We start from the raw sequence: 23397 nt of genomic DNA on the forward strand, positions 1-23397 counted from the left end.
AAAGAAACTACAAACAAACAAAGTTAATGACCTTCGCTTTATTTTCTTTCACGGTTATTTCGATAAGCAATGTCTAGATAATCGTGAATGTATAGGAATTCCACATATTTTATCTGGCGAACCCATCATTCCCTTTTTTGTTGCTTTAAAGATATTGTTTTGTTGGAGTGGAGGGTCCCTTTCAGAAATTAATAATTGTTTTACATCTTACAATTTATCCTAGATAAACACCACTTTTATTTTCTCGCATTTAACGATACCCTATACACAGGGTAAACTCTAAATATACTTTGTACAGATTTAATTCACTGTCGAGAATTGAAATAAAAAATTAACTAAATATCACATTACTTCGCAGAAATAAATATCCCCCGTCTTACGAACTCGCTTTACCCCAACATTAAATAATCAACTCGTCGAAAGGTTTGCTTTATCAATTAGACCACAGACCCATTACAAACTTAAGTCAGGCTGAGTTCTGGGTTACAGTGTTCACTCAGGTGCATCCGGATGAACTTGTACACTGCTGCATAGTGATTCCCCTTAATTCCTTTATGTTCTTTGAAGGAAAATCCTTTAATCTCCAGAAGTGATAACCTGTTTAAAACCAGGAAAACCAAAATACTGTTTTGCACAAATTCACCTGGTATAAATAACGCGACTCAAATCTACTTTAAGGAATGTTTTTTTCTCGCTTTTCCTTATAATTACAAAATAATGAAGATGTTTACTACAACGAAATTTACAAAATGTTAGATTAACATGACGTCTCTCCGCATTATCTTGTATTCTAGTTAAAGCCTTCATTTTGGAGAACAGCGAAATACAGTTTCGCCATAAATATTAGTGGAAAACGAATTAAAGCTAATAGACCTTATTCACGATGGCCGCCATGTTGGATTTGCTATTATCATGCAAATTAGCTACACACCTCTGAGGGGGCAAACAGCACAAGTTCGAGAGGTTATAACGAACATCTTAGCCACACATATGATTTGTTTCACGTTCATTGAATGTTTTTCAGCTAAGTAGTAAAACAGAATGCTTACACAAGTTACTTCAATGTTTCTTTAGTGAAAAATGAACAGAAAGCGAAGTAGAAAGTCAAAATGTCAAAGGCAATCAAAAAGATATAACATTTTTATAAAAGGTACTTAATTCTAAATTCTAAAATGTACTTTTAGCAATGTTATTTCAATATTTCGACGAGCCGATTTTCCGCAATTTGCCTTTTTGCCAATGTTTGCCCCCAGCATAACAAAAGGCTAATTTGCATGACAATTTGAAAACCAATACGGCGGCTATCGTGAATAAGGCCTATTAGGGAATAGCAGCGCATGTTCCCTAGTGAAAGCAATCGTGCCGAATTTTGTGATTTGCTGGGACAAGACACGTGATCTAACTTACTTCAACCAATCAGGGCAACCTTGAAACTGGAGATTTTCCGCGCTTTGTGATAGGTGACTGTTGAGCTCTGTTAGTGCTTTGGGTAGCAGAGTTCGATTCAAATGGCGAGTTGGCATTGCTGTGGTGTCAGTCAACAAAGAGAGCGCTTTACATGAATATCTCTTTCCAAGCTCAAATAAATGTAAATATACAGAGCAATGAAATTATACACTTCTCCTCAAAGAATTACATTTCAACCCGTAATATCACTTCCTTGCAGAGATTCCCCAAGCTTGCAAACCTCTAAAAACTCAAGGTTGGTTTGCCTTTCAACACGCAGTAAATTACGTCAAATGGCAAAACAAAAGAAAATTGAATCAAGCTTATAAAAAAACCCGGTGTATAAGCACGCATAAGAAGCAAACACGATTGAAAAACGTAGCCTGTACAAAATTCTCCACCCTTGCAGGTACTAAGAATGGAAAAAAAAGATCATAAAATTAAAATCATTTTTTCGCAGCTATTAATTTTTAGCACAGTAAATTTCATTATAGAGCTTAGGGATTTTGAGGCACGGATCTCCGGGGTAACTTTACAAGCCGTTACAGTAACACGCATTGCTGGTTTTGCTCGTCATCTCCTCCCGACCTCTTCTCGCGCTTTTCTGCCATTCTCAGCTGCTTATCCAGCTCCTGTAGTTTCTTTCTTTGCTCTTTAATTCTGTTGAGCTCGTCCGTTTTGCCTTTATCGCTCATTTCCTTCTCCAGTAGATCCGCCATAACAAACAGCTCTTCTGCTGCTTTGGCTGCGCATCGTTGCTGCCTCACGTCCAACTTCGCGAGCTGTCGTTTGTCCTTCTGCACTTTGTCCTTGACACGGTGCAAAATCTCCGAGCGTTGCTCCAATTCTTGCTCCACATGCTCAAGTGTCTCCTTATGAACGGCCTCGAGATCCGAGAGTTTCCTTCGCTCTGCGTCTAACATCTGATTCACACTCGCTTTCCGTTTCTCAAGCTCTTGAACAGCTTCTCCTATTGTCAGCTCCGCCACTTCTTGTTGCTCCTTATGTTTCTTTTCAAGTTCAAGCAAGCGTACTTTTTCTTTCCTAATCAAACTTCGTTCTGCTTCTCTTTCATTTTCCAGCTCCTCCAGCTCTTCTTCGTTTAAAGTTTCCTTCTCCGCTTGTTGAAGTGCTTGGCTGTGTTGTCGCTCCAAAAGTGCGATCCTCCTTCGCTGTTTATATATAAGCTTCTTTCGCTCTCGTCCTTCGCGGTCCACGTCCTCGCACCTCTTCTCTATCTCTTGTTCGTAATCAATTAGAGGACCAAGCTCATTTCGCACCAAACTTTCCACCTTTTCTCTGAGTGGCATTAGAATAACCTTCTCGCCTTCGAGATGTTTTTCCAGTTTCGTCTTCGTCTCTGTCACCATAAGCGTCGCTTTTTGAAGCGCTGACTGATGCTTGTTCAACAGCTCGCTTAGAATTTTCCTCTCCTCTCTAATGTCCTTGATCTCCTCCCGAGTTTCACACTCCAATAGTTCTTTCTTTTTAGTAAAATCCTCTTCGGTGAGCTCTACATCTTTGTCCTCATTTTCCAACTCTTCAAGCCTAGAAGTCAAAAGCAACTGTTATTAGTAAATTGATTGAGAACGCTGTCCACATGCCCCAAAGTATGACGTGCTGTCACTACTCCTTTCCAAAATAACATTAGTCAGTTTATTGGACTGTCAACTGAGGCATCTTTCGAGAACTTTTTAGGAATACAACAAACCAAGTCAAACCAAATGTTGGTTTTTGAAGAGAGGAGAAATTCAAAGGAAAATCTCTCATCTCTCGGTGCACAGGAATCGACAAAAACTCAACTCACAAGTGCCGACGAGTCCGGGAAATGAATGCATCATACCGGCAAAAATGGAGGGCTAATACCTTATCCACTAAGCTAAACCCTGCCCCCCTCCAACACCTCGTGTATTTACTTGTGAGGATCCCCCACAAACACATCAATAACAAGCGTTTGAAAAATAAAACTCTTGCTACCTCCGCCTTGCTTCCTCCACTTTCATTCTGGCCGCCCTTCTTTCCATAATCATCTTCTCCTTCTCGATCAAAGACGCCTCTTCCATTTCTTCCGCGCTCTCCAGCATCTCACGAACGTCTTTGAGCTTGACACATGCCTGCTCTTGTGCCCTCTTATGCTTCGCCTGTACCTCTTCCAGGCGGCGCCATTCGCCTTCAATCGCTGACTTCCCTGTGGTTAGGCTGCGAAGACCCTCCAGGGTCTCTTGTTCGACCCTTCGTACTGATTCTTTAGCTTGTGACACTTCCCTTTGGGCCTGTTTCCGCTGCTCTTCATAATCAGCCTCCAGCTGTTTAAGTCTCTCGCGGAGCACTTCCGACTGCGACTTTTCCAAGGGCTCTGCCCTGGCTGCTGCCTGGGCAATGGCCTCTCCACCTTCTTGCAGTGCGTCACTGCTAGGGGAGGGACTCAGAGACCCCGAAGATGAAGCGAAGCTGTTTCGCTGGGTTGCTGCCCGAGCTTGTTGTTCAGCTATTTGTAGTTCTTTCGACTTGGCCTCAATTTCCTGCTGTAACTTTGCTACCTCTTCACGCTGCATTTCCACCTAAAATAAAGAAGCAACACACGTTTCATCCCCTTTTCAAAACCACTGAAGCATCACCCGAATCTTTTACCGTCTCTGTACCCCACCCCAGCCCGGTAAGTAGACGGCTCTGACGGCTAACAAGTCGACAATCCAAATCGTAACCTTTAGAAGCTATACATGCGGATCTTCTCAAGGAGAGGAAACATAGGAGAAGTTGGTTCACTGTTGCTTGGTGGGTATTTCTGCAGGTACCGGAAAGCATTGTGTTTTTGATCAATTTGGATTTTCTGCTAATGAACCCAATAATATTTGTTTTGATGAACCAGTTTTAAATTGAATGTTACCGTAAGATAGATTGTTTTATCCCAGTACGTACGCAAACAATCAAATCAGCTAATCGTAACACATATTTCAAACAAGCAGCCGTCGCAAAGCGCGGGAAAGGGCATACCAGCCAATCAGAATCAGTTCTTGTTGACTGGCTGATAATGTGGCGGAAACGAAATTCTCTAGCCAATCACTGCTCACCTGTCTTCGTTCGCGATCCCACTTTCTTTCCAAATCTTCCTTGATTTTGGCCATTTCCACTTCTTTCACCTCCACTTTCCTTCTGTGTTCTTCCTCAAGTGCTACCAGACGCTGCATCTCTGATTCTAACCGCTGTCTTTCTTCATCCTGCTCCTGACGAATTCGTTCCTTAACCTTGACAATGCAAAACAAACCAGCTGAGTAAAAAACAATTTAAATCGTAAACTATTGGGCAGCTATTATTGTTGCTCAGTCGGAGAGTAGGTTTGGCGCCGGGGGAGGGGGGGGGGGGGGGGGGGGAGGGGGGAAGAGGGTCAGGAGCAGTGGTGAGAGAGAGAACCCGTCTTCCACCAACGTGGCCCCGGTTCGCTTACGAAATTCTCGCCACGTTTGGTTGAGTTTGTTGGCAGTTTTTCTCAGCGCATTTCGCTTTTCAACCAACCATTGAATCAATCAGCTTCATTTCATTTTAAGCGATTAGCAATGATTTGCAGTCTCCTAAAGTAGTAGAGCACTCGTACTCTGCTACATCATCTTGAGACTTGTTGCTGTTTTGTGTTTGTGATCACTACATCAATGCAAGTGACATTTCAGTCTCGCACGTTTAATGGCCTCGCTCAGAAGAACGTGACCTTGAAATGTGTAACTTGCAGCTCTTTTCCTTGGAGCAAAGCTGGGGATTAGAACACCAATTTTATGCCCAAATATGGACAAAAATAAGATCGAAGCTGCGCGCGCGGCAAAAAAATAAACGAGCTACGTTACAACCAAGTAAGGAAATTTTCAACTCAAAAAAACCCCAGCTCTGAACCAGAGTTAAAGCGCTTCAAGGTCATGAATTTCTGGCTCGCTCCATTAAGGCTTCCGTACCCCAAAGATTGAACATCCGATGCAGTAATAGAACAAAGTTTCGGTTAGGGATGGGAGGATTTCACTCATTGACGAATACATTATCATCAATTCTAGCTTTACTTCCAGGAAAAAGATGTTGCCGGAAGTAAAAAAATTCATTAATCACATACAGGGGAACAATAGTACGATCACTTCCGGTTCAACGCAAGATAAATATCAAACTTTTTCCACCACAGCCCATGATTCGAGTTCAACACCAAAGCGACCTTCCTTGAGATCTAATTGCGAACGAAGATTCAGTGTGAATTGTCGCCCCAATTCTCCCGTTTGTTGCTTCGCAGCTTATAAAGCTAAAAAGAGCTGTTACCAAATGATTGTGCAGACAACGGAAAGTTTTTGTTAGAAACGCGCTAGGTACCTGTAACGTGCACTGAGCCGCACATACCCTCAATGAAAACTCGCAGGGAGAAAGATGGTTGCGGCTCCAGGTAGGCTGGAAAATCGGTTTCGTATTCGGGGCAAAATCTGAGAGTTTCTATTCTTTTCACTTGTTGCAATCCAAAGAAATATCCCTCACCTGTCGAATTTCATCCTCCGCTCTCTGGCGCGCATGTTCTTGTTCTTCTCTTATTTCTTCCAGATATTTCTTCTGAAATTCCAGCTGTTGGTGACTCGCATCTAACTCCTTTCGTCGTTGCACTTCCTCCGCACTTCGTACTTCAGATGCCCTCTGCTGTTGCGAGCGGAGAAACTCAAGTTCACGTCTACGACAAAAGATTCAAGTGATACGTTAATCGAACAAAATCGGTTTTGTCGACTGAGGCAGGGAAAACGTCAGAATAAGAAGAGGAAAGATCTATGCGTTTAAAAGCATATGAACGCTGTTAGAGATGAAAATACACATTGTACAACGTAATAGTAATCTCGTTTACGTATCGGAGGCGGCAAGGTCTACCAAAGAGAGCGCGGTCTGCCGGAATCGGCTCAAAGTCTGATTATCAGCTGGATTTGTCTTCGGAGGTCCCGAAGTCGTGGCCAAGTTGCATTCGGAATTACCGAGGTCAAGTCGAGGAAAACCCGAAGCATCCGTGTACCAGTCACAAAGCCGACTCCTTTTACCACGTCTCTGATGACAAATGCTCAAACTGTTAGCAACGATCATTGCGTCACTTCATCTGTCATATCCTTCCGTTCTCATTTGACAAATAGACGCACCTTGCTTCCTCAAGCTTGTCTGCTGCTTCTTGTTGCTGAGTTTCAAGAGATTTTCTACAAATGCAACACAGAAAAGATTCGATTACCGTGAAGGTACGTATGAAGGAAAATAATTTTAATTCTCATAATTATGTATAGTACGATCGTCCGGGTCAACCACAAAATCGACTGGGACTCTGCTGAATGTGTTACCTACAGCACTAACTACTACCAACGGACCGTACTGGAAAGTTGGAACAGACACCAATAAACCGATGCCTAAAACTTCCCGCACCCCTCAAACCACTTATCGACGAATCAACAACAGACAAACCGGTTGTAATGAAGAGCACTTAAAGTTGGAACATTTTACCTTAAAAGCTTGCGTCAAATTGAAAAAGAGCACGTCTCAGCAGCCGATAACGGGAAGTTTGGCTATCCTTACGTCAAACTACAGACGTGGTATAAAAGGCGCGGCTCGTTAAGATAGAGTGAACCATTTAGCGAGCAACCTCGGGTACAAATGGAGCACTGCAACAATTTACCCAGTTAAGAAAACGCCACCAGGGTCAATCTGTACGCAATGTTCAAAGAGGTTTGTCTTTTCTTTTTTACAGTCGCCATGACAGTTTTATATTTCCGTGCGAGCCTCATGCCTCGATGCAGCCGAAGAAAAGCTGGGGGCGAAGGGACTCTTTTTAACTCGAGTTCCCTAGACCACTTTGAAGACAAAATTTCAACGTTCCAATGCTAGTAAATTAACGTACCTGACTCAAAATTTCGAATTGTGCATCTTAAAGAGGAAACCACTTAATTAATGGCCGGAAACTACTTTCTCTTCCAAAAGAAAGGAAAGGAAAGGAAAGGAAAGAACATTATTTAAGTTCAAGCGCTGGAGCACTAATTGGGGAGGGGAAAACCTCTCGGTGCAGAGAACCAACAAATTCAACCCACATATGATGCCGAGTGTGGGAATCTAGCCCGGGCCACAATGGTGAAGGCGAGTGCTCTCACCATTCCGCCATCCCAGCACCATGGATCTGTAGGCTTTATAAAGGCTCTTTAAAACCATTCTTTTAGAGTGAAATCTGCACAATACAACATCGAACTGACAAAAACTCACGCCACTTCTTACCTTTGTTCTTCGATCCTACGCGTCTCTTCGCGATACTGGCGCTCAAGCTCCAGACTGAAATTTGAAACAAACTTGGTATAAGGAGGTGCTTAAACTTGAATGTGCTGACTTCTCGTCTATGTATCGGCGGTTTCGGGTGCATGCAATCACCGGGTTCAGTGCTTGTACTGCACACAGCCCAGTTCCTTTCTCAGATACCCCACGGCACACACTTGGAAAACTCCGTGCCCTGCCCTTTTCGAATAGTGCGTGGAATCTTTAACGTCCCACAGAGTTTATGAACATTAAGTGAAGCTATGATCCTCGCAGTGATGAACGCAATTTTTGCAATTGCGTAAAGAAGCCTGGAAAATCCAGGACTTCAACGGGGTTTGAACCCGTGACCTCGCGATACCGGTGCGACGCTCTAACCAACTGAGCTATGAAGCCACTGACGTTGGGAGATGGTCATTTGTGGGTTCTAGTGTTCCCGTGAGGAATGAATCAACGATGAAATGATATATGAAATGGATCGGAAACGGGGGGCCTACGGTTTCAGTCCTTCTCCGGAAAGGCTTGAAAGTTCAACCATTTCCGGATGTAATACACCTTATTCCAAAATGGCCACCGTTTTAGTATTCTTTTGTTTGTTTGCAAATAAGCCTTTGTTCAGGGTAAAATACCCTTGTTCAGGGTAAAATATTCTTTTGAATTCTAAGTTTAACAACGAGGAAAACAGGGCTAATTTGCAAGCAAACAAAAGAATACTAAAATGACGGCCACTTTGGAATGAGGTGCACTTTCTCCTCAGTTATTTTAAAGACCATGAGCAAAATATCATATCCACATTCTTTTCAGAGTATTTTGGATTTCGAAAACAGCCTCAAAAGAAAGATATGACCCTTAGTGTTGGTCCGGTTGAGGTTCGAACACGTGACCTCCGCAAGGTAGTCCCATTCCAACCGGTCGGTGGACGATGCAGATGTTGTTTTAAAAAAAATTCTGCGTTAGACACTAAAACAATCGTTGAATCGAAAATGCAGGAAAACTTATTGTGACTTACCCCGCATTGTAGAACATGTACGAAGGTTCACGTTCTGGTTCAGAACCAATGTCTGCTAGATTTTCCATAGATTCGTACTACGGAGATAAAACAAGATAAAACGTGAAGGGGAAGCGCCCTGCGAGCAGAGCCTCTCTAAAACTCGCCAGAGGGCGAGCAAGACAGGCTCTGCAGAACTCGTGTCAAGTCTTTAAGTCGGTGCAGACCACGTTTCTGGGCTAATCACTCCGGTCAAACCGGTTTAGGCAGCGCGCGCATCATATTTTTGACAAGGCGATGGTCAAAATCGAGCCTTCAGTACGAAAATCAATAAGGCGTCTTGGAGTGTGATCGAGACTTCTCATGGGTTTGACATTGTCTCTAGGCAACGACTTGCACATACTCAATAAAGACTTAACACGATTTCTGAAGAGTACTTTTCTTTCTTGTCGAGTTAAGAAAGGCTCTACTGGCAGGGTGGAAGAGAGAAAGAGAGAATTCAACCTCAATTCTCTTGGCTATTAAACACATAACAAAATTACGCGTTACTTCCAGACCGCTTGAACCACTTTAACAAGAGAGAGATAAGGAGAATTCGACCATCAAGAGAGCAACCAAAACGACTTTAGAACAACTAAGAGCGTCATTTGACGTTTCAGATGAAGAAACTGGATTTTTCTTTGCGTTTTACATTTTACTCCATCATCGAATAACTTCGCATTGAGCTGATGGATCATAAATACAACTCACGTATCTCTTTTTCCTGAGCTTGGCAGCTTCCTGGGGGTGGTTAAATCGTAGCATGTTAGTTTTTCCAAGCAAGATTACGTCTCCTGTAAAGAAACAAGTGCCAACAGCAATTAAACAAATACCGTGAACGCTCGAATTGACGCGCATTTTCAAATAAGCGCCCCCTTGCAAAAGCTTACCTCAAACCCAGAGAACGAGGAAACGTTAAACGAACAGCCAAAATGTTTCTCAAAAAATGCAAAAACATTTCCGCTTTGTGCTACGCAAAAATGTTCCTTGTCTGAGCAAACAAGAAATGATTCGGGATAGTGTTCCCGGAGACAATGCCATATTGTGCCCCCACCCTTCCAAATCATAATTAGTCACTTACCTTGACTGATTCTCTGTGACTTGCCCACAGTGAGCCCATTCACTTGACACATAGCGGCGATGGGATGAAGGATCACAGTTCCCTCAATGCTCTCCATTATGCAGTGCTCGGCTTCGATACCAGGTCCAGATAAGACTGCGGATTAAAAAGCAACAACGCTACACGTATTGAGCTCTCCACACTTACGAAAAATTGTCTCCGGTGAATAACGTTTGAAAAAAAAATGGTTTTAACAATACAAGCAGACGTGTAGACTTAATTACTTTCTTTTACAATAAACTTAAAACCAACTTAAATTTGTAGTCGATATTCTAGTATATAGTGTATTAACTCTGCTCACAACGGTGTGGCTTCACAGCCCAGTTGGTAGAGCACTGCACTGGAATCACAGGTCATGGGTTCGAATCCCAAAGACCACTTTCATAAACGGCGACCACATCTACAACCCTTTGTACTTACGTTAATTATTGGTTTGCATCCACGTGATGAGACGGCCATGTTGATGTACAAACCAATAGAAAACGACCCCACAAGTTTTGCATAGCAATAGAGTCAAATTCCCAAAAGACATTTTACTGCTTTGTTCTGTTCACCAAACCCTCAATTAGACCAACCGCCCTCATTTTGAAACAAAAACTCTTTTGAAATTTGCTCGTCGTAGCGAGGCTAGAAACGCTTATTAGCATTAAAACAGAAGAATACTTTATTTGGCCGCCATTATGAAAGAGGTCAGGTGTCTACATGAGACAATTGCTTAAATTGTCCTGATACGCGCGAGGATTACTTCAATCTTTTGTATCTTTACACTTCACTTATGTGAGGTACTCTGCACAACGACGTGAAATCACCAAATTTAAGTTTTTGACGACAACGCAAATGCAAATCTTTCATTCTCTATTTTTACTCTGAAACCGCTCGTACCAATTTATTTTTAGGCTACTTCGCCCACATTGTACAACGCGAACGAGTTGGCCTAACCGCGAGAAACTTCCGATAGTGCAAAGTTATATTTTCAGGTGACGCTTCGTCGACTTCGCCGTCGTACATCGTAAAGTCCCTATTAACCAGTACGGCCTTTGCGCTCAGTTAGTAAGAGGTTATTATGTATGGTATACGAGAGAATCTCCCACCTATATCGGGGTTGAAATTTGCATCTTCTCTTCCAATGTAAGTCATCCCATCCTGTGAGATAAAAAATTGGAAACTTGAAATATTTAAGCGCAAACTAACCTGGAATGAATCGAGCTTGATCATACATCACAACTCTTACACACTACCTTCAAATGATAAAGCGTCACGCCTGTGCTAAGTACATCGTCATCAATGCAAACCAAGTGAGGAAGCTCAGACTCCATTTTAATACCCGCACCATCATATCGGAAACCAAGAGCTCGTTCCTATAAAGGAAAAATAATTGTCAGTGGTTTTACTTTGAAGAGAAGCTTACCAAAGTATTTTATTTGGCCATTGAAAACAGAAGAGCCAATCGCGACGAGAAGACTGAAGAGACCAGCACCCGACGCTGCAAAAAGGCGGGAAAACGTGTTGCTCTCATTGGCTTGGAATGTGGCGGGAGATGTTAAGGGACTTTGGGCCCGTTTCTCCAAAGTTCCGATAACGTTTCGGAACCGAAAAGCCATTTACGAAGCTGCCTTCAACTTTTGTTCATAAGCTGATCTTTGAATATGTTTTCAATATATAAAAAAAAGAGAAATGATACTGAAGTTTGTTGACTTAAAATCTCTCCGTTCTTAAGATGCAGAGGGAATTATGACACAGGAAAAAGGCCCGAAAAGTTTCGGGGCTTTCGAGGAACGGGCCTCAGTCTTCAATCCGAAAACCGTGAGCAATCCAAAATGGCGGAGGTGGACTAAAGTGACTAAGGTGACGTGTTTCCCGGGGGGGGGGGGATTGGGTAAATAAATCAGAGCGTTTGGGTCTACAATAGGGTATCATGTTGTACGAAACTGACCAGTTGGTTAAAGATTTTATCTAGACTAAGGAAACCAGGAAAAGACTGAACAAACTGACAAATACAAATAAATCCTTTTTTGAGGAAGAAACGATTGTGGTATAACGTTTTGTTTTGGTTAGACTGTACTCGTGACCTCAGTGGTTTCTGGAAAACCGCTTCTCTAGGTTAGGGGGGATCTGAGGAGTTTACTCTAGTATAGGGGAGCAAAATTCACCTGAACTAGCTTTGGTATAGGCTAAGGGTTTCAGGGTCCCAGCGGCACATCTCCACTCAGAAATTCCTAAAGTAACGCCCCCGGGTCCCCCCCGGAGGTGTTTCCAACAATGTTATATGCGTGTTAGAATAAAAATGTTGGGACGTGTTCTAACAATGTTACAACGTTGAAAAGGACAAACGAAAGGACAAAGGGCACACGACTGGATGCTGCTTGGAATAAAAGCATGAAAAGTCGTCTCTTATCCGCACGGGAAAGCTCTTTGGTATCTGTAGCGAACAGGCAAGAAATTCATATTACACAAGTTCATTTGATTTTTGGTAAAGGGCAAATTTCAGCCGAGGTTTTCCGTTCGCCGTAAGCCGCAATGCTAAATCTCACTACAAAAACCGTGCAGCCGCCGAAAAGCGCGGGAAAGCACGTACGAAGCTCATTTTCGCGACAACACATTGTTAAGACCCATTCGACTTTTTTCCTTAACATCAGCGCAAACGTCCGCTTTGCAAATAGTTTATTTTTACCTCAATGATTTTCTGCGTTTCCCGCCATTTGCTGGTCCAGTTCTTGGTAAGTTCTTCTACTCTGGCTTCATTTTGATGAAGTCTTTCCGTCATTATCGTCTCTTCGGCAACACCAAGTTCGCTGATTCCGTCCTAAAAGTGGAGCCACAATATTTATGAGGAAAAAACAAAACTAAAGTGTTTCACAAGCATTAGATGGAATAGGTAAGCAATATTTTCCAACCTGCATAAGCCTTAGTATCTAGATAGGAAAATCAGTGACAAATCCTGCTTAAAACGTCATACAAAGTATTCATAAGTCGAAGGATATAAATAGCCTATAGGCTTATACTGTGACAAAATTTAAAGTTTGACTACTTCAACAAAGCCCACCGCAGATATACTTTGTGTGGTAGAATTTTGCATTAAAACTATGTTGTTGTTTGCAATTTTTTCTAGTTAAGGCATAACAGCATTTCGGAAGGGAATATTTATATGGAAGAATACTAAGTGACAACTATTCACCGAAGTGGAGGTGGCTACTGGTGAATACATACCGAGCTGCGAAGCAGCAAGGTAAATATCCACCTGCCTGTTATTTCTTGCAGGGTTTTTATCTTTTCTTCCACCAGTTAAACAATGTAACCCTTAAAAGTTACCTGGGATACAAAAAGCACTACTTTGTCCTTTATGCCTACCTGTCCATGTGCCTGAAGGAGCACTTTCAGTCGGTCTATCTCAGCTCTCAGTTCTCGGATGAGTTTCACATTGGGATCCTTAAAAATAATGGAGACAACCATAAATAATATTACCTAGCTACATGTAATACAGAAGTATCTAAAATCAATGCCCCAAAAACATTCCCAAATCCATATAGGTACCATCTTTCAAAATTCGACTTTCTCACACAACCACACAATCTGAACTTTCTTAAGACAACCACATCATACTGTAGCACTGTGAAAAAGCCACACCAAGTCTCATTACAAAAAACAGTTACTGTAATCATTCCTTAATAATATACGGAAAGGTGTAACCCTTAAAAAAAACTAAGTCTATGTACTTAAAAAATACGCTAAAGGTGAGTTGGCGAGGAATCTCAGGCAATGCCAACAACAATAAACAAGCCATGTAATACAAAGACCCTAAAAACAAGATTCCATTCTTACAGCAATATGAGGAAAAAAAAACCTCTGCCACAAAAAACCCACTTATTGGAGAAGCGTATACAGGACATACCTCATTGACAGTAGGTTTGTTGATGATGTTCTTCGCTCTGTTGGCATAGCGTAGAGTGCTGAGAGTCTCTGAGTAGTTTACATCAGCAGGTGAAATTGCTGAAAAAAATCCAAAATTACTCCATTAACTTAAAGACAATGATTTTTCACACAAACAATGCTGCGTTAAATACAATGCATTGCTGCTGAGTGCATGTGACAAAGTTATAAACAGCTTTCTACATGGTTACAAATTCTTCAATCTAGTTTGTTTTCCACCTTCCTTTGTTTAAGATTATGATGTCTACAAGACAAAGGAAACTAAAAAACAAACTAGTCTGAAAAATGTTTAACCAATGAAAATTTTAACTGCAACATACACAAACAAGAGCACAGATTTTGTAAAGCAAAAGTGAAGGAGTGGTAACACGTCTTTTTACCTCTTGACAATTCCAACGCAATCCAATGTTACCATACTTTATTATTCTGTATTTAAATTACAGAATGACCAGTAATCTTTTAAAACAAAATCTGTAGAGATCTGAAGGTGTTTACAATGGTTTGCCAACAACTCTTCATTGCATATCCATGTAACCATACAAATCGCACATTTATGAGTTGTACCTATTACTTAATTTAATTAAAAGACAATGACAATGATAAATAATAATTCTTATTTCTCAATACCTGCTATCATGATGGTCTTCGCATTTCCACCTAAACTATCCTTGAGTAGCCATGTCAACACAGAGTTCCGGTATGGGATGAAGAGTTTCTTTTTAGCATCTTTGAGGACAGCATTTTCACTTGCCTCAGCTGAATCACATAAAATAGGGTGACAATGGTCCTTTTAAGATAATATTATTAACGGAAAGCAAAAAATAGCTACTGTACAATATTCATAGTACCAGTATTTTATATGACGGCACAGAAGTTGTGATGGTGTCCCTGAACAAAGAAAATGACTGATAATGGGGCCCAAACAAACTTTTCAGAAATTCAACTCAATTGTCAAGGAAACTCTATTCTTAAGAAAACAAACGAGTTTGAATCTTGCTGCTTGTCTGGTTAATATACATTACAGTGGTTGACCTAACAAACTCTGGTGCACAACACCACAACAAATACCGTATTTACCCGTGTATAAGTCGATCCCATGTATAAGTCGACCCCCCATTTTTGATGGCAAAAAAAGCAATTTCTTAATTTCTTTGCTAAATGTTCATGGGATATTAATCTTGCATTCTTCAATTTCTGGAACTGTGGATTCACAAAACATTAAGGGCCTCAAGCGCTTAATAGTTTTGTGATTCAGCGGTTGTTGCATGTGCGGGCATTTTGTCCTTGAATTTTGAAAAAGTTCTCAGAAAATCGAACATGTAAACCTCAAACTAACCTGTTTCGTTGTTCAAGGATAAAGGCCTTTAGAGGATAAGCACAACATCACAGAAGCAGGAGTCAATCTTTGAAATTAACTTCAAAAACGATGCGAAATGTGCAAGGTTTAATTGGTGCTTGACTTATAATTTCTCACATAGCAAACGAAACAAAACTCATAAACCACACAATACAAAGTTTGCAAAAGCATTTAAATCCTCCAGGTTTGTATAAAGAATAAAAAACAATCATTACCAACCAGTATTTTCAGGCAACACGAGTGACGATCATGCTTGCACACAAACACGAGGAATTGTGCCAGGTTACTAAGCCGTTGAAGGATTGCGTTTTATTTGATGAAACAAGAATGTTGTTTTAGAGCTCTCCGCCTTTGGAAAACGAAAATTTCCAGTGTCTATTTCATATTTGTGCTTGTGAGTATCTTCAACATTTAAAGTAAAACAAATCCTTTTTCATTTCAACTGGAATTGCTTAATTACATTCATTTTGAAGTCTTTCGTCATTCATTTTGAAGTATTTCGTCCACTGCGTTCGTTATGCCCAATGACCACATTATGATGTTTATTTTGAATAAATTATTTAGCTGGAACTTGGCTCGAAATCTTTGACCCATGTATAAGTTGAGGGCGATTTTTGGAGCTTCCTTTGAGGCCATAAAAGGTTGACTTATACACAGGTAAATACGGTAAGCAGATTAATGTTATCCCTCTTAACTTTTATCATTAAATCATTTGACAGAGGAAAAAAAAGACTCTTTTGGTCACATACTATTTTTTTTTGTGAATGACAGAAATAGAGAATGTTACAGATTAGCACAAGTTTGTTATTCCAACATGATCTACACCTTGACTTCAAATTAACTTTGTATGTATGTTTACACAAGTCATAGCAAGCATAAGACTGAAACTGAAGTGTTTCATACCCAGTGCAGAGATGACAGTGCCAAGTGTGACCAGAGATTTGTTAATGTTAGCTCCTTCTTTTAACCTGCTTCCTGTTGCACCAGTGGAATTAGCTCTTTCACTGAGAAAAAAATAACAATAAATACCACCTATTAAATAAGAGTGAGGACATTACAGGGAAATCTCAGACCGAGGCCTTGATGCATTGACCGAGCGATAGTGAGGTCAATACATCAAGGTCTGAGATTTCCCTGTAATGACCGAACGGAGGAGGTTAATAAGTTATTTATTATGTGGCCATTTTTTTTTTTGCTCAGTTTTGGCCTGTTCTTCGTCCTTTGGAAAATAAAACTCGCTCTAGCTGTGTCGAGCCGAGAAAAATTTTCATAATGCCTGGTCATTACAAGAAAATCTTGCCCACTCAGCAGCCAATCAGAGTGTGCGTACTATTGTAGCCATATAATAAATTATTGTAATTTATAATAAATTGGTCATTATTATTATTATTATTAGCACTCAGCAGCAAACACTTACGGTATATGACTATATGTCCACAAGTGTACCCAATTAGATGCATGCCCAATTTTGACATCCATCACAAAGTGTCCCTTTAAGCCAAAGCTTTTGCTTCCTACTTCCAACAATAAGGTAAGGTATTTTTAGCTTAGGGCAAATGCAGCCGTTTATCCTTACTTGAGGAGCAGCACTTGGCACACACTTTGTGACTTTAATTTTCTGTATTCCGAGACACAAGTGATGTTGAAGTTGAGGAGAAGAGCAAGGGCACACTTTGTAATGCTTAGTGAAATCTGCATGCATCTAATTACGAGTATTTCGGGACATCTGTATTTGGAAGCAAAAGCTTAAAATACAGTAGTGGCGGATAAACTTGGTTTAACCCTCCTAACAGCGACACTTAAAATATCGTACTTTGTTGCCAACAGAGCAGGCTGGCGTAGTGGTGAGAGCACTCGCCTTCCACCAAAGTGGCCTGGGATCGAGTCCTGGATTCGATGCCATATAAGGGTTGAGTTCTCTGCTCTGCTCCGAGAGATTTTTCTTCCGGTACACGTACTCCGGTTTTCCCCTCTCCTCAAAAACCAACATTTATTTGATTGGATTTGTTCTGGTTTCAGTTGATTTGTAGTCTCCCCAATAGACCAATTTCGATATATTAAAATTCAGTCCAAAACAAATGTCATAATCTCGAGGATCTGGGGAATAAACTCATACAAATCCTTACATTTATTCCATTGAGCCTCGAGATGATGTCTTTTGTTTTAGACTGAACTGTAATATATCGAAAGTGGTCTATTAGCAGAGCACTTGTGCTCGAAGAAATTTTTTTGAATGCCAGACAGTTCAAGGATGGAAGAGTTAATAATGCACTAAATTAATAAGTAATATTATTATCTGGCTCTGTCTCACAAGGATTGGGAACTACCAAGTTCACGAATTTGATTGGCTGAAATCGATATTGACCGCAGTCTAAATTTTCCCATCTAGGCCGGTAATGTGTTGCGGTGAAAAGATACAAACTAAAAAGCAAAAATATTGAGTATTTTCTTCTGCCAATATTTATGTATGGAAGTACCAAACAGCATGAAGACAAAAGAGAGGATGACGAGCAAACTTTGACAGAATTAAGTTCAGCCCATTGCCACTCATCGCCGTTCGAAAGCAAAATGTCAGTTATTACAAACCAGTTACATTAAACGAATTAAATTGTTCTTGTTTGCCATATAATAAACATCTTATTAACCAAGCTTAGTCAGTCTGTATGGGAGAATCTTGACCTCGGTCATGTGTACAGACCTCACTGCGTTCGGTCTGTACTCACGACCTCGGTCAAGATTCTCTCATACAGACCTCCTGCTCGGTTAATAAGAGCTAAATAATAATTTATTAATTTGGTACTTTCAATGGAGAAACCATAATGTGTCAACTAACCTCCCTGCTAAGTCAACCAGATGAATCTTGCTAACAGTTTCACTTGGCATGTCCGTATAGAACTTGGCCTACAAAAACAACAAACATGCTTTATGTTGAAGCTAGAAAGAAAAGATAATGTACAAAATTGAGTGAAGTGATCCTTGCTCTTAGCTGGACAATTTAATCAAATTATTGTCTTATATGGACACCTGAAAAATTCAAAAGGCTTCAATGGAATTCCAACCCATGACCTCTGAGATACTGGTGCAACTACATAACGTAAAAGATAACTACATAACTACATATCACAAGTGTGGCACGTTTGTGTCAGACTTTGGCCAAAGAGAAAAATGTAAAAGTATATTATATACTTATGTTAAGCAATTATGATATGACAAATAGATGAAAAAAATCATTCTTTTCATGTCATCTTTTTTTTGGGACTCTTCTTGAATGCTTTAACCTGACAATTTGTTTAATTTCTAACCTGTGTGAATAAAATGGTGAATATTGCATGTGATCTGCTGCTCACATCATTCATGTTTGTGGATGCCACAGTCCTGAATCATTTAAAAGGAAAAATATTTACATATCATGATGCACTTTGTCTCCATCTGGCAATGTATTAAAACCATGATAAATATAAACAGAAAAGTGGAAAATACTAAATTTGTTTCAAAAAATTTCAACCAAAAGGAAGTCTAAAAGTATACAAATATAACTACATGTACATGGGAATACCTGTTGGTATTTCCTTCATTCATGAGATTTTCAATCCCTTCATAATCCTTCACAACATGTTTTGTCAAATCTGAAAAAGAAAGCTTGAATCAGTTACCGGTAAGTGTAAAATTGTCACAGGAAATTATTTTTCATACCAACACATTACTTTCATTTTGTTAACAAAACAAACCCTCAACTTACAAAACTTGGAAAAGGCACCTTTAATCCCCTTAATTGTCGTGGGCCCGGATGTTCGAAAGCCGATTAACTTAATCCAGGATTAGCATAAACTTTGGTTTCATTTTGTCAACTTTTTGGTGATAGTTCTTTTGCTTATTTTTGTTTTTCAAAATTGACTTCTACTGTAAGGTTTTGCTGAATATCAGCGTTGAACAACATTTGGGAGTAGAGAAATAAACTCATTGGTTAACTTTTAATCTGGGATTAATGTCAATCGGCTTTTGAACAACTGGGCCCTGGTCTTTACCCAAACACACCCCCCTCGAATTTTGTCCCTATCTTACTCCATCACAGGACATGGAGCCTCCCAAAAAGAAAACATTTCCAGAAAAATGTACTATTTTAGTACTACACAAAAACACACCTTGTACATATGGGCCTTCTTTAGGGTGCTCTCGCACTTTCAGATTAAACTTCTCTTTTCCCTTTGCTGGCCGAAGAAGGTCTCCAACTTTTTCATTGTATATTTCAAGATAGCTAATAACAAGTTAGAAATAATACTTATAAATTAATTAACCTATTGACTTCTAGGAGTGACACTTTAAATAGATTCTACACTTTCTAACGCCAGACAATTTTACTAGTCAACAGGGGTGGTTCAGAGTCAATGGACTAAAAAGCTGACATTTTGACCAATAGCCCTTTGCTCTAATGAGGGCTGACTGTCAAAACATCAGCTTTCAGCTCCCTCAATGGTCAATTTACTTTAATCAACTCAGCCAATACAATGAAATTTCCATGCTTCAGACACCCAGTGATGCAATGCCAGTTTCTTTGCGAACTACATGTACAGTAACTCCTTGAATCGTAGGAGTGAGACTAAATTTCAGTCGTAGGAGTGAGACTAAATTTCAGTCTTTTCAGTCGATCTCAATCTGACTCCGAGGGTTTTTCTTCGGGTACTCCAGTTTTCCTCCCTCATCAAAACCAACTCCCGGCCTATTCCATCAGGCTGTGGTGCTGAGCTCTGAGGTCATACATGGGTCGTGTTCAGGGGCTGAGTGCCTAGCCGGCAGCACAGCTCCTTCAGTCCGACCTCGTTGAGCTGTGCCCTTAGTAATTCTTTCTCCGACTGCGAGATTAGCAGGTCAGATATTATGATTATTATTATTATTTATTATTAAATATATTTTACTTGTCAATGGGGGGCAGTCAGTGGATTAAGGTTCTCTAATAATTTGTAAAAGAGTGTGAGATAAAGGAATTTTGAAGTCCACATGTGACAGACAGAAATCAACAGCTTACCTGACTTCAGTTCTGAACTCAGTCTTGTCATCACCACTTGATTCCATGCGAGAATACAAACCCTGTGCAAGATCGTTATTGTTAACCTCATAAAAACATTAATTTTAGACTGCTTAATCTAAGTGCCATGTTTTCAGGACTGTGAAATTTAGTTTGTGCTCAAATAAGAAGTAACCAATCAGGGTGCACGGCTGGCATAGTGGTGAGATCACTCGCCTCCCACCAATGTGGCCCGGGTTTGACTCCCAGACTTGGAATTGTATGTGGGTTGAGTTTCTTGGTTGTCTGCTCTGCACTGAGAGGTTTTTCTCCGGGTACTCCAATTTTCCCATATCCTCAAAAAACAACATTTCATTTGATTTGTGTTTGATTCGTTGATTTCAGTTCACAGTATCCCCGATTAGTGTTCGAGCGCTAAAAGACTAGGCACAGTCTTAAAGTCATTTTGACTTGAATGAGAGACCGAAATAAAATTAGAAAGATCCTTTTTGCCTCTACAAAAAGTACCATAATATTAAAAATAAGGAAACAAATTGCATTCAATTGAAATATTACAAAATTAATCAGCATTTCAAATCTTAGTGGTGCAGGCACTGGCAGTACATGCACTGACATTGTATATTAAAATCAATTTGCATACATGTATTTAAGACTATGAATGATGATGAATGTAAATTTGCAATGATTTCCAACTTCCCAAACAATGCCTCAATACCACACTTGCCCTGATTTTCTCAAAGTTTCTGAATTGGAGAATTAAGAGTTAATGAATTACTACAGGACACTTAACAAATCGTAAGAACAACCAACCTGACATATCCTTGGAATCAGTCCTGGTGCCGTCTGAAACAAATTCAAAAGTTGTGTACACTGTTAATAACCCTTTAACTCCCAATAGTGCCACTTATAGATTTTACTCTGTCTAACGCCAGACGATTTTACTAATCAATGGGGAACCCCACGGGGCTGAAAGGATTAACAACAGCTGAATTCACTCAAAAACCATGTCCCCATTAACCCTTTAACTCCCAATAGTGCCACTTATAGATTTTACTCTGTCTAACGCCAGACGATTTTACTAATCAATGGGGAACCCCACGGGGCTGAAAGGATTAACAACAGCTGAATTCACTCAAAAACCATGTCCCCATTAACCCTTTAACTCCCAATAGTGCCACTTATAGATTTTACTCTGTCTAACGCCAGACGATTTTACTCGTCAATGGGGAACCCCACGGGGCTGAAAGGGTTAATATACATGTAGATGTGTACCGGTAAGCTGGAGAATACTTGGCAATGAAACTGCCTCAGTCAAACAATGATCTGAAAATCACACTACAATAACAACACTTGTCCAACTCACATCCTGTCCCATCATGCTATAAGACTTGCCAGCTCCGGTCTGGCCATAAGCAAAGATGCAGGCATTGTAACCCTCAAATGCTGACTGTATAACATCGTTACCCAAGTCCTCAAACACCTGCAATAAAAGTGCATTATTAAGGAAATGAACAATAACACATGTAACATTGAAAAAAACCATGCAGCTTCAGTATCAGATGCAAAACCAAGAGCAGAGAGCAAGGGAGTGCAATCTTGTTAAAAAAGAAATAAATAATGTCATACACAATCTTCATCATTTACTGGGTACTTTGCAAGATAGGTCTCAATATGACAATATAGTGGCTTGCTGTGTTGATAGCTCATCAGTCAGAATCAGTGATAAGACAAAGAGGGGGTATATTTTTTTGCTTTGCTCAGCAGGTGAGTGACTTTACAAGTGAAAGCCAGACACTGGTCACAGCAACAAAGTTGCAAAAAATTATTATACCAATGTTAAAAAATGAACTTTTTCCGAAACATGATTTACAAAACGCCCGTAGAAAGATGTATGGAAACATTTTCTCTGTCTCAAAATGATGCACGCAAGCTAATAATTTTATAATAATCTCATAAAAATGACAACAACTCGTTAAGTTGATTATTCTTGTGCATAATATCAGAACACCCCCGTTTCTATCAAGAAGCATACAACGACCAGTTAAACCTAAAAAATTCATTATCTTATATAACTGATGGAAAAAATGACGCACGAATCAGCAAAATCAATTCAATTGCACGAAGATACCCTTTGGCCTTGCTTCTAAATTTGCATGATTTCTATTTTAAAACTAAGTTTGTTTTAAAACATTTTACCCGCTCCTGAGACGCGAAATGACGATCTTTACTATCCGCAGACCAGTATGAAAAATCGTACGAAAAGTCCTTGTCTTCAACCTGACGGAAGATGCAAAGAAATATTTTATGAGATAAGGTCAATGGAAATAAACATAAAAGAACGAATGCCCACCTACGTAAACCGAGCAAAAAAAATTTCTAAAAAAACTCACTCCGGGACTTGAGATTGTCGTTTTCTTTCCCTCCATGTGAATACAAACTTTAGCAGCCATGTCGCGTTCCCTGAACAATTCAATAAAGCCATTTTTAGGGAACTACAACATTCGATTTAAGAATCACTGCTAGGCTAAAAAATTAACACCGGCTTGCCAGAAATGAGCGATATTCCTTCACAGAAGTACTTTTCGCTTACCTTTTATTCAAGGGCCGCACTCTGACAGCTACCTTAACCGATGCCATCTTACTTTGTGCAGGTTCTCGTCCCTTAAGCCATTGTTCTGTGTTTGAGCAGCAAATCAAAGCTTACAATACAAAAACTTCTCAAGTCGCACATCCTTAGAGTTCAAATGTCTTCGAAAATTAAAATTTACCTTTTCCGCGCCTGCGCTCACTAAAAAGTGACGTTTTCTCGTCCCAGATTCCCCAGCGCTTGGGAAGGAAGAGGGACAAAAAGTCTCCCCTACCACCCCCACTTAATTAATTACCTTTCTTCAAGCCCTTATATTAGGTGGTTACGGAAAACAGTCGCTTTTTTCCGAATTTCGCGGGCATTTCTTTCTTGAAAGGTTGTGACGTAATACGGTCTCCCACTTGTACTTTGAGATAGATATTTTAGTAATAGACGAGTTCACGCTCTTGAGTGCATCATGGATAATCAAGGCAAGAATAGATGGAGAGAAATTCAAAGGTTTGTAAGGAAGTTCAAAACGATGAAAAGTATTCATGACATGCAATTTTGGGTTTTCATTTTCCAAAACAGAAGATATGTGCACAAAGGTGAGGCAGAATAAATTTGGAGAGAATGGCTATTGTAG

General features: G+C 40.1%; 1 protein-coding gene across 1 annotated transcript; it reads right to left on the reverse strand.

Annotated features, from left to right (window-relative positions):
• Positions 1-19: 19 nt before the first annotated feature.
• On the reverse strand, positions 20-22958 carry LOC138014202 (kinesin-like protein KIF16B). The gene is made up of 26 exons (XM_068861218.1): positions 22776-22958; positions 22576-22645; positions 22382-22462; positions 21549-21665; positions 20996-21028; positions 20186-20247; positions 19305-19417; positions 18719-18788; positions 18465-18537; positions 17996-18063; positions 16066-16166; positions 14433-14561; positions 13768-13865; positions 13227-13304; positions 12550-12681; positions 11117-11236; positions 10970-11021; positions 9840-9974; positions 9470-9552; positions 8741-8817; positions 7699-7752; positions 6585-6638; positions 5947-6133; positions 4518-4691; positions 3424-4007; positions 20-2994 (listed from the first exon to the last, which is right to left on the reverse strand). The coding sequence occupies exons 1-26, from the start codon at positions 22820-22822 to the stop codon at positions 1989-1991; spliced, it is 3798 nt and encodes a 1265-aa protein (XP_068717319.1). The 5' UTR covers positions 22823-22958; the 3' UTR covers positions 20-1988.
• Between the last annotated feature and the right edge of the window lie 439 nt (positions 22959-23397).

Source organism: Montipora capricornis, chromosome 8, assembly GCF_036669925.1.
Source record: "Montipora capricornis isolate CH-2021 chromosome 8, ASM3666992v2, whole genome shotgun sequence".
Taxonomy (NCBI): Eukaryota; Metazoa; Cnidaria; class Anthozoa; order Scleractinia; family Acroporidae; genus Montipora; species Montipora capricornis.

Bases quoted from the DNA above. Each gene is read 5' to 3' on its own strand.
- LOC138014202 (XM_068861218.1), bottom strand. From the start codon at position 22,822: ATGGCATCGGTTAAGGTAGCTGTCAGAGTGCGGCCCTTGAATAAAAG. The intron at 16,167-17,995 runs GTTAGTTGACAC...TTTTTTTCTCAG, and splicing joins CTGGTTGACTTAGCAGGGAG to TGAAAGAGCTAATTCCACTG. The intron at 11,237-12,549 runs GTAAAAATAAAC...TTTCCTTTATAG, and splicing joins AAACGCAGAAAATCATTGAG to GAACGAGCTCTTGGTTTCCG.